At 44.0% G+C, this 12,136-nt stretch overlaps 1 protein-coding gene across 3 annotated transcripts in view; it reads right to left on the bottom strand.

The window, feature by feature from the left end:
- The window catches only part of LOC106589362 (wings apart-like protein homolog), a 52,732-nt gene that overhangs the window by 23,450 nt on the left and 17,146 nt on the right, over window positions 1–12,136 (bottom strand). For 2 of the 3 annotated variants that reach the window (XM_014179235.3, XM_014179236.3), the window contains 4 exons: window positions 10,627–11,344; window positions 10,163–10,524; window positions 7,666–7,799; window positions 2,450–2,542 (listed from right to left, as the gene is read on the bottom strand). In XM_014179235.3, coding sequence (XP_014034710.1) covers window positions 2,450–2,542; window positions 7,666–7,799; window positions 10,163–10,524; window positions 10,627–11,344 — 1,307 coding nt within the window. The remainder of the gene's footprint in view (window positions 1–2,449; window positions 2,543–7,665; window positions 7,800–10,162; window positions 10,525–10,626; window positions 11,345–12,136) is intronic. The other variant, XM_045710037.2, reaches the window with a different exon arrangement.

Below are 12,136 nucleotides of genomic sequence, written 5' to 3'. Positions count from 1 at the left end.
TTCACAAGTTGAGAGCTTCAAGTTCCTTGGTATCCACATCACCAACAAACTAGAATGGTCAAAACACACCAAGACAGTCATGAAGAGGGCAGGACAAAGCCTATTGCCCCTCAGGAAACTAAAAAGATTTGGCATGGGTCCTGAGATCCTCAAAAGGTTTCTACAGCTGCAACATGGAGAGCATCATGACTGGTTGCATCCCTGCCTGGTACGGCAATTGCTCGGCCTCCGACCGCAAGGCACTACAGAGGGTAGGGCGTACGGCCCAGTACATCACTGGGGCTAAGCTGCCTGCCATCCAGGACCTCTACACCAGGCGGTGTCAGAGGAAAGCCCTAAAAATTGTCAAAGACCACAGCCACCCCAGTCACAGACTATTCTCTCTACTACCACATGGCAAGCGGTACCGGAGTGCCAAGTCTAGGACAAAAAGGCTTCTCAACAGTTTTTACCCCCAAGCCATAAGACTCCTGCTGCTACTCTCTGTTTATCATATATGCATAGTCACTTTAACTATACATTCATGTACACACTACCTCAATTGGCCCGACCAACCAGTGCGCCCGCACATTGGCTAACCGGGCTATCTGCATTGTGTCCCGCCATCCACCAACCTCTCTTTACGCTACTGCTACTCTCTGTTCATCATACATGCATAGTCACTTTAACCATATGTACATACTACCTCAATCAGCCTGACTAACCGGTGTCTGTACATAGCCTCGCTACTGTATATAGCCTCGCTACTGTTATTTTTCACTGTCTTTTTTACTGTTGTTTTTATTTCTTTACTTACCCATTGTTCACCTAATACCTTTTTTGCACTATTGGTTAGAGCATGTAAGTAAGCATTTCACTGTAAGGTCTACACCTGTTGTATTCGGCGCACATGACAAATAAACTTTGATTTGATGTTCACAAATAAGCATTGAAATGCAGTAACATGCCATTCGTAATGTCACCACTAGGTGTCAGCGCCAGCATTTGTTTTGAGTCGATTTACTACCGTGTTTACAACAGCCAAAGGTCATGTAAACAAACGCTTTATGGCAACTTTACAAGCACAAGTTAGCTGTTCATTACGACAATGTTTTCTTACAGGTACCATATTTACAATATACTGTTATTCAATACAAAATGTATTGGCTATACATTTCAACGACAATGGCATGCACTGCTGACTAAAAACGTTTATGCAGGCAAATGCTTGCCGCGCTGGTTTTAGTCCCATGTTCTAATTTAGCTAGCTACGGATCTCATCATGAATGCAAGTACATTGCCTGAATGACAGACATGTGCCAATGTCTTGCTTTTTGCAGATTGCATATTTAGGAAAACAAACTAAAATAAGTCCACTAGCTAACATAATAGGCCCAGACAGTAACAGTGTCACTTTTGTATCAAAGACGAGAGTTCACTTTGCCGGCAATCGAGTGTTAGCACATACGTAGCACAGATAGCTAGCTAAGCTAACTACCTTGCTGGCTAGATAGCTAAACTAAATAACTAACATGCTGGCTAGCTAGCCAGCCAGCCAACGTTACCTAAGTTAGAATGTGATGAGGACAGGGCTGCTTGCTTGGTGAAGTGTACTTTTGAACATTTACTTATTCAAATACGCTGGCTGTGTCAAGCTACTCACCATCAAACCACCATACTTACTATCTCCCTCTCTCTCCCCCCGTTGTAACCTAGGGCTGAATGTTGTTCAATGAGCAGCCTGTAGAACACCCTCTTCAGGAAACTATTAACATTGCTCACTTGCGGTCATTTTTTGACAGGCGCATTTGTTTATTCTATGTTTATAATATCAGCGCTTTCTCTGTTGAATAAAGGCCGATAAAAATGACTACATTATTTAAAAATATAAGAAACTCGGCCGATATTAGCCGGTCAACCAATTTAACGGTCGGGCTCTACAGTTAATAATTATTCAGGCTTTCGTTCATTAGACCGTACACGCAGGCCATATAAAGTGTAAACCAGTGTGGCTGGTAAAAGTTTGAGCAGCCTGCTTTTGCAGCCTATATTGGATTTTGGGAATTCCCTATGGCACTTGTAATTGGAATATTTATCTCCATAGAACACACAAGCAGACTGGGTAAACAGATAACCCCATAGTAGAATAGTTTCAGATTTCTCTACTCATTAGCCGTTTTGTTTTCTGAGGAAAAGTAATTGTGGACTGTTCCAGAATCTTCAAAGTGCGCCTCAGCAGAAATATTAGTTTCATATTTTTTGGGAAATTATTTTGCTGTGTCGCAGCACCCCAGCTAAATGACTGCAGCGGAAACACTGACGAGCATCACTGGTCGTGGAGGGAGGGTGTGAGTGATGCTAGGGAGAATGCAGTGTTCACGAGCTGCAGAAATCTCATACCTCTAGCTAGCTGGGGGGGTAGAGTCTGTGGTGAGCGACACCCCTTGGTGTTGACTAGGAGGTAACTTACGGGTGCAGTGGTTGATCGGGGTACGGGTGGCGGGGGCAGCTCCTCTGGCTCTCTATTCCAGTGTCTGGCGTTGTACACAGCTTTAGTGGGAGACTGCAGGGGGAAACAGAAAAACAACTAAACTTACACCGTGACGAGGTAAGTCCATGAAGTGTACTTCACTTTTTTATTTAAATCACACAAAATCCCATCAGCCCTTTCTACTAAAACAGTGTTAAAACAAAAATGAGAAACATTGATCAACACATACTCCAACCAGCTGCAACAGCCAATTTAAAGTTTACTCAATTTCTCCTAATTCAAGGTGATTTTTTATACTGGGAATGATCAGTGTCTTGGAACATAGCACCTTTTATTTCATTAGTCAGAGGGAGATGTAACAGAGAGATAGAGTGCGGATGGGATAGAAAACATTGGTCTTTGTTGGTTCGCGTAACAAAACAAGCCCTGTGGGGAGAGCGCACGTCTAAATGAATGCCTATTAAACCACGAGGCAGCCAGGACAGCTCAAACAGCAGGACTGATTGGAGACAACTGCCAGCACCGTGTACAGACACCGGAGTGCACACAAAAACCTTGGCTCCTCTCCGCTCTGCTTAGAAGAATCCCATTGGCTAAATCTGTTGCTGGGATATTAATAATGAAAAGAAAATAATAAAAAGAGAAAAAAAACATTGCTGGCACAGGATAGAGCACTGCAGGAAACAATGAACTGAGTGTACCTCAACTTTCAACCATGATCCTACTCTAATCAAGAGGACACAGACCGGCAGGTTCACCGCACCCACGGCAGTGAGTCTTGAGAAGCAAGGCATTTTCTGTAAACATGGGCACTATCTCATGCAAACACACACTGTGCACACCAAGGTTTCAAACTCATTTTATGGAGGCCCTAGTGTCTGCAGGGTTTTGTTTTTCTTTCAATTAAGACCTAGACAACCAGGTGAGGGGAGTTCTTTACTAATAAGTGACCTTAATTCAATCAAGCACAAGGGAGGAGCGAAAATCCGCAGACACTCGGCCCTGCGTGGAATGAGTGACACATACGTTAGGCAATAAATACCAACTTTTGGCCGATAAAAAAAAGTTAAACTGATAAATAGAATTGCTACCGGCCAAATTGTCCAGGAGGGGAAAAAAACGATCCATTGAAAAGAATAATGCTTTTTAGTGTGGGGGTGTGTGTTTCTATTTTTACTCACGCAAAAGATACAAGGTCCTAATAAGGGATTTCAGCTAAGTGTACCCCGACTGGGCAAAATTGGCGAAGATTGTGTTGATTATTCCGCCGAGAGGGGATTGTTTCTCCACAACAGAGTAAAAGATGGCTTCAAGATCGCGCCTCCTTGTGGGAAAAAAGTAACGAGGCTAATGCGCATCGCACGCTGCTCCAAGGAGTTGGACAGTTTTGACTTCCCAACAGCAGCAGCTCATTTTGAGCAGGCCAAGGTCCGCCGGAAATGCAAGTAAATTTAGAGGCAAATTGTGTAGGTCAGGGCTAGTCCTAGCAGTTCGGCTGCAGCCCTAGGCAAGATCAAGATGTGGCGCCCCTCTGTCATGTATAGTATAAAGATTTGGAATGGATTACAGTAATGATGTGAAGCATGCACAATTGGTGCATTTCAGTTAGTTTATGCAGTAGCACTTGTAACCGAAAAACTGTTGCCAACTATTCACATCAGAGAGTTGATGTTGCAAATCACTAGGCAGCCTACTGCCTATAGTAGGAAACAGTTATCAATAAGTTTAGGAAACAGTTTCACAGAAGCATTGTAAAATAACTCTCAAATGAACCAGCCTTAACGAATTGTTTATTTACATATAGGATATTTTCTTAATTTTGTGGCCGCCTAGTGTCCGCTTTCCACTGATGGTTCTGATTCGTAGCTGGAGTGGGGCGGGTCGGAAAGGTCATGGCTAGACGGGATCCAGCTTGTCAAATTAACATCAAAATTATTAGATTATTTTAGCTAAACTTAACCTTTTTCCTAACACGTTAATATTCCTAAACTGCTGTGTAAATTCTAACCTGCTACAAAAAGTAAAATCTGCAGTCAATTTGACAAAAGCTGTATCCCTTCTAGCCATGACCGGCCGGCCCTGGTGTCGGTAGAGAGCCATGTTTTGATATTTATTAGGCCTAATTAAAATGTTCATGCCTACACTAAATTAGAGGCCTAGATTGCATTTAAAAAAGCTGTTTTTTGTTATTTATTCATTCAAAAAGTCCATACAAATAGCCTTTAGGATGGATCATTCACAAATTATATTATACAAATATTAGATTTGATTTTGAAGATGTATTTTATTACTGTGTAGGCAACTTGATCTTCTAGGCTAAATGTAAAAAAATACAAATCTAATAATATTAATTTATGATTTATAGCAGGGATGAAGACAACGGGCAATGTTTTGCTTTCCACTAAAAACCTGTCATGTTGGTATAAGAACATTGTACTTTATTAGAACTTTACAGGCTCATTTATATTCTGTTAAAATGAATTACAATAACGTAAATGTGATTTTGAGCACCGTGAGTGGACATCCTAATGCGTTACGCACCCAATGCATATGGATTGCGGTAAATAGAAAGCTTACCGGTCACGATCCACCAGCGCCAAATTTCCCAAACAGAAACCCTGATGCACACGAGAGAGTTTGTGTGTGTGTGTAACAGATACATGGCAATTAGCTCTAAGTGCACTACTTGAGCTCCCCCTCCCCAATGTTTACCCAAGGCCCTCTTCATAAGTCAGAGACGAGTACAAGCAAGTACACACACACACACACACACAACTACTGTCTTGGACAACACTTCTGACCACTAGAAGGCTGAAAGAGAAAGAGGCTGAGTGCGAGAGAGAGCCACAGCAGAAGACTGAGGATCATTTACAGCTGCAGACGGGGGACTTGTGAAAAACACTGGTGAAACCACACTGATGAAACCAAACCACTCAACCAGCCATCAGCTGTTGTGGTCCAACACCACTCGAGACAGTAACAGGAGCCCTGCTCTGGCCTTAGGCAGGCAAACATTTTATGACGCATGTCTACACCATCTTACACACACACACACCCCCAGGGTTTCCTTTAGCCAGTAATTGCTGACTTTTGTCTTCTCACTCCTTGCGCGCTTGCAAGAGAGTGAGGGGCCTAGGCTATTGTTGATTGCAAAGATGGAGGCCTTTTTCATTGAAGTAAAACAAAAGTTAGCGGAAAAAGAGTATACCTATAGAGAAAAGCCTACAACGGGGATTTAATACTATAGTGGACAAAGATGAAAAGAACGTTGGTACGGCCAAATGCAGGCTAATGCTAACTAGCGTTAACCCATAGACTTCCAGTCGTTGCCCTATCTACTAGCATTCCAGCAGACACCCATAGACTTATATTCTGGGGACGATGACTGATGCTAGACTGCCGTTTCACAAAAAAAAAATACAAAAAATCTTGCTCTTTTGTCCATAATAATCTTGTCATGTAGGAATTACCCACAGTACATCTGCAAGCTGTTCTACAGACTATAACGCACGTGCCAATACCAGAGTGGTCACACTTACATAACGCAACATTTGTGACAAAACAATCAGAGTTGAAAAACGAGCGAGCGCACGTGTGAGAGAGCGCGACATGAATGAATCAGGGGTCATGATAATGACGGCCATTAAATCAACCTCTAACATCTGACATCATAAGACAGGCATATCCAGAGCACAGAGGGCCAGACCATACATACACAAATAATGCATGAAGCACAACTGGTTATGCAGAATGAAAAGTAGAATGAAAAAAAAAAAAGACGGGATTGTTGGATTATCATGCAAAACAGCCACCTTTTTTTAAAGCAATTTGTAAACAAACTGCAAGAGAAGAACATTCATTGTTAAGCATCAAATTTAATTGGTTTTTCGGAAGGTTCTTACAGGCTGCTTCCCAAATGGCACCCTACAGTACATAGTGCACTACAGGTCCTGGTCAAAAGTAGTGCACTATATAGGGAATAGGGTACAATATGGAACTACCATAAACCGGCAAAATTATGCATTACCGCTGCATGCGTCAGACTGCCACTTCACTACCCCTGCAGATAGCCCAGTCGTAATCGAAAGCGCTGCCTTTTGACGACTCATGAATACCCAGGTCATTTTGGAGGGCTATTGTTTTTTTTTATGTGTTCAGCTCGCCTATTATGTTATCTGCATGGAGGACATTACAGGGCAAGAGATGAGGACTGTGGAGAAAGCATCTCGGAAGACTTGGAAGGCACCTTGGCACTCTACAGGTTTGTAGTAGCCCGAATGCAAAGAAAAACAATTCATGACAAGCTGCCTTCAAACTATCATTATATGAACCATTGTATAAACTATAACCTGCACCTAACAACTAGGGCTGTGACGGAAAAAAATATTGCGATATTATTATCACTGCAAAAATGAAAACAAAGCAGATCACACTCTTTGGTCTACTAAAAACCTGCTGTATGTCAAATATTGTGTCCTATAGCTTGGAAAACAACTTGATGTTTCCAACATTGGGGCTGTTTTCCGCTTTATGTTTTGTTTCCTTGCCACGATACTAATGAGTACCGCAATACTGGTATCATCCCGGACCCTACTAACAAACCCAACTCATATGCGTCTGGCTTTCCCACAATATGATTTCAAATCGCATTCTTAACAAGGCCTTGCTCTCAACTCGCCTTGCTCTTAACTTTAAGTCTAAGCCCTGTCTAAGCTAGCGTTTGTTCTGAAGTGTCTGCCCAACATTTGAGAGATAAGAAAGATCAGGAAACAAATTTTATATGTATAAAACTATTTATTTTGGGAACTATCTCCATATATACAGCGCATTCAATAGTGGAGCTCTTAAAGATCAAGTTCATCTAAGCGATTGGAGAACAGGCATTACTGGTTCTCTTGATAAATGAGAACCATCTCAGAGACTACAATGACCGTTCATCCATCCACATATAAATAATCCAACAGGCCGTTTTGGCCTGGCATCTCTTACAGAGTACAGGCTACTCATTCTCTGCTGAAAGTTCTGGGTCTAGTTCATTAGGCACCAGACTGAAACAGGGAGGGACTACCTGAACGTGTCCAATGAAAAGCTTGTTTTGTTTTCCGTTGCAAAGAGTTTCGCTATGATGTGCCGTTGTGGCCTGGTTAACACGACCCTGGACAAGTGTTCTATAGGAACTCACCCCGCACTCTTACCTTTTTGGGACCACTGAAGATCTTCCTATTGGTCTCCCTGCTCTCCTTGGATTTCTCCACCTGTTTTGCCTGAGGTCTCCTGGGCATCTCTAGGCCCACAGAGGCAGAGTTGTCCTCTGGGAAGTCCATCAAATCTACAGGGGACATGCCAAATGTAAATGTGTGTTAGACTAGAGCAGAACATCACAGTTCATTACCAAGTCTATATAATTACATATAATTGTGAATCTTTGTGACCAAGTCATTAATAGGCAAAAGTATTTCATTAGAATAGATTATTGAAATCTATATTCAGATCTACACTGGCATGTATGCATGTATGTATTTACATTTACATTTTAGTCATTTAGCAGACGCCCTTATCCAGAGCGACTTACAGTAGTGAATGCATACATTTCATTTAATGCATTTTTTTGTACTGGCCCCCCGTGGGAATCGAACCCACAACCCTGGCGTTGCACACACCAAGCTGGCGTTGCAAACACCATGCTCTACCAACTGAGCCACAGGGAAGGCCGTATGTATGTATGTATGTATGTATGTATGTATGTATGTATGTATGTATGTATGTATGTATGTATGTATGTATGTATGTATGTATGTATGTGGCAAGATAGGCGCTGTGCGTCTGTCTCTTCGGAAAGTATTCAGACCCCTTGTTAAATTAGTCTTATCCTAAAATTGTTTTTTTTTTTTTTTTTTTTTAATCTCTCAATCTACACACAATACCCCATAATGACAAAGCGAAAACAGGTTTTTAGAAATTTGAGAATTCATTGAAAATAAACAGAAATACCTTATTTACAAAAGTATTCAGACCCTTTGCCATGTGACTCGAAATTGAGCTCAGGTGCATCCTGTTTCCATTGATCATCCTTGAGATGTTTCTACAACTTCATTGGATTCCACCGGTGGCAAATTAAATTGGACATGATTTGGTAAGGCACACACCTGTCTATAGAAGGTCCCACAGTTGACAGTGCATGTCAGAGCAAAAACCAAGCCATGAGGTCAGAGGAATTGTCCGTAGAGCTCCGAGACAGGATTGTGTTGAGGTACAGATCTGGGGAAGGGTACCAAAACATTTCTGCAACATTGAAGGTCCCCAGGAACACAGTGGCCCCCATCATTCTTAAATGGAAGATGTTAGGAACCACCAAGACTCTTCCAAGAACTGGCCGCCCGGCCAAAACTGAGAAAATGGGTGAGAAGGCCCCAGTCAGTCAAGTGACCAAAAACCTGAGTTATAGAGTTCCTCTGTGGAGATGGGCGAACCTTCCAGAAGGACAACCATCTCTGCAGCACTACACCAAATCAGGCCTTTATGGTAGAGTGGCCAGATGGAAGCCACTCCTCAGTAAAACCACATGCCAGCTCGCTTGGAGTTTTCAAAAAGGCACCTAAAGGACTCTCAGACCATGAGAAACAGGATTCTCTGGTCTGATGAAACCAAGATTGAACTATTTGGCCTGAATGCCAAGCGTCACATCTGGAGGAAACCTGCCACCATCCCTATGGTGAAGCATGGTGGCGGCAGCATCACGCCGTGGGGATGTTTTTCAGCGGCAGGGACTGGGAGACTAGTCAGGATAGAGGGAAAGATGAACGGAGAGAAGTACAGAAAGATCCTTGATGAAAACCTGTTCAAAGCGCTTAGGACCTCAGACTGGGGCGAAGATTCACCTTCCAACAGGACAACGTACCTAAGCACACAGCCAAGACAACGCAGGAGTGGCTTGGGGACAAGTCTCTCAATGTCCTTGAGTGACCCAGCCAGAGCCCGGACTTAAACCCGATCGAACATCTCTGGAGAGACCTGAAAATAGCTGTGCAGCAATGCTCCCCATCTAACCTGCAGAGAAGACTGGGAGAAACTCCCCTAATACAGGTGTGCCAAGCTTGTAGCGTCATACTCAAGACTCCAGGCTGTAATCGCTTCCAAAGTGCTTTAACAAAGTGCTGAGTAAAGGGTCTGAATACAAATGTAAATGTCATATTTCAGTTACATTTTTTAAAATAAATTAAACATTTATATAAACCTGTTATTGCTTTGTCATTATGGGGTATTGTGTGTAGATTTAGGGGGGGGAAAAAACTATTTAATCAAGGCTGTACCGTAACAAAATGTGGAATACTTTCGAAAGGCACTGTATATATCCATCTATCTCTGAGATGTCTGTCTTGTATAGGAAAGAGCTGTGAGTGGGTGAGGATGAGTCTCAGTTTTCTTATCAGGACTGTTTTGTTTGTTTGTGCTCATCCCAAACACTGCCCCCAAAAAAACTCCCCCCGCTAATGGCCTTACAGACCTACCACGAAGGTTGAAACAAAACGTTACTCGCTTTTCTAATTAGCTTTTGAGGAACGTAATAACATCATTTAGTGAGGCTCCTGTGAAGAGACCTCAAAGTTCATGTTATTGACCTCGCCTGAGGCCTAAGTATGCCCTGTACTGATGCCGGTCTGTGTATTCCCAAGGGGGGTTGGTAGTACTGACCTCGCCTGAGGTCCTGTCCCTGACCTGTGTTGCTGCTGGTCTGACTGTCCAGCTCCTCACTGCTGGACAGGGGGCTGTCCACCCTCATCTCCATGGCAGCAAGGGAGGCTGTGGCTGCAGCAGCGATGGCTACAGCCCTCTTAGCCTTCCTCTCTTTGGCGTGAGAGCCCTCGTCTTCGTCGCTGTCACTGCCGCTCATATCGTCAAAGCCAAAGTACTTAATCTTGTAATTGGAGCTGCCGGATGCCACAGGGTCAGAACTGCCCTCCTCCTGGTTGGCACCACAGCCTGCCTCGTTTTCCTCAAAGCCAAAGAAGTCCAGCTTGGTGTCTTTCTTGGCCTTGCTCTGTGTAGGTCTGAACCTGGGAGAGAGGGAGAGAGAAAGGATATAATATTGTCCAAAATAATATTGCAATATGTAACTATCGATCCCCCCCCATCACTAGTAGGTAGCAGGTCGTCACCTGATGGGCTTGGCCGGTGCTGGTTCATTCTTCTTTTTCAGTCGGCCAGCCTCTCCCGGGTCTGTCATGGGGGCAGCCACGGCGGAAGCGGGGGTGTATTCCTCCATGACCCGGTCCTGAATGGTGACGTTAAACATCGACAGGCAGGACGGGTGCAGCACTGTGTAGTCTCTCGTCCTCCCACGGCCCGCCGGCTTGTTGCTGTTCTCCGTATTGTTGGTCTTGAGTGGGCCAGATCCGGGCCCACTACTGAAGGATGTGCTGGTACTGGTGCTAGTACTACTGGTACTGTCAGAGTCCCCGGCCTGCTTGCCTTTGTTGGGCCGGTGGTAGGTCCGGCAGTTGGTGCTAGCCCTGAGGAGAGACTGGGAGTGGTCCTGGGACTCGGAGGGCTCGATGGGGACTGCGAAGTCCCCCTGGCCCACTACGTAACTGGGGATCGGCTCTGGGGATGGCTTGTCCTCCCTGGCCAGACCCAGGCCGTAGCTGCCCGCGCCACCCCACATTGAGGGGTTTCTAGTGGGCTCTGGGGTGGGCGAGGTGGGCCCCAGAAGCATCACAGCATCCCAGTTGTCGTAAGAGTCCTTGGCCTCGCTCTTTAGGGTGGTGGTCTGAGCGATGGGTTTCTTGTCGCTCTCCGAGGCGTTGCTGTACCATGAGTAGCTATGTTTCTCTGCAGTCGCACCCTCATTAGACCAGCTCGGTTGGCTTGGCTTGGCTGGAGGAGAAAAAGCAATGTATTAGCACCACATAAGTCTTGGCAGTTACCGTCTCTGACAGAGATGTAGCATAGAGCAGCTGAAGTGCTCAAAAAAAAAAGTTGATGCCTGTCACAATGCCGCATGGGTGCCATTTTCACAGCAGAAAGTGGAGATAACCATGTATTAGGGAGTGTTTACTGCTAGGGCTGTGAGAGGAGCAGCACACCCTCGAAGCTTTTAGCAAAGCTGGAAAAAAATCTCAGTGCTGAGTCAGATAAACATCTCCAACTCTATTGGTCTCATTCACCACAACAGGAGCAGACCGGGTTAGCATACATGTGAAGACAGGGTGTGGACATTGAAAACACGGGCACCTGTAATTATTTATGTGGGACAACAATGACTTCCTAAACAACTATACTTGCAGTTGAGTTCCAATAGGCTGCTACATACCACTTGCATGCAGGCATGCACATTCTGGTGAATCCCCCTCAAAAGGAATAATACACCACAAAAAAAACATTCCTATGATTTACGGTGTTAAATAACACTAACATGTGCTAACAACATTTTTTTGACGGTATAATAAGGTTGGGAGCAACATGTGAAAATAGTTTACGAAATATTTTGCAGCTCAAGTTGAATACAAAACTCACAATGCAATGTTCTCTCTGGGCAGACTGGCTGGCCAGCTAGAAAGCAAACGTAGCTACACACAATAATACCAAAGTCAATATGAGCATGTGATTGTAGCTAGCTAGCTGTAAAATAACCTAAATAAAACAGCAGTATCAATTTAGGAATGTATA

Source organism: Salmo salar, chromosome 28 (assembly GCF_965601325.2).
Source record: "Salmo salar chromosome 28, fSalSal1, whole genome shotgun sequence".
Taxonomy (NCBI): Eukaryota; Metazoa; Chordata; class Actinopteri; order Salmoniformes; family Salmonidae; genus Salmo; species Salmo salar.
Note: the sequence above shows the minus strand (reverse complement) of the source record. Positions and strands in the feature narration are given on the sequence as shown.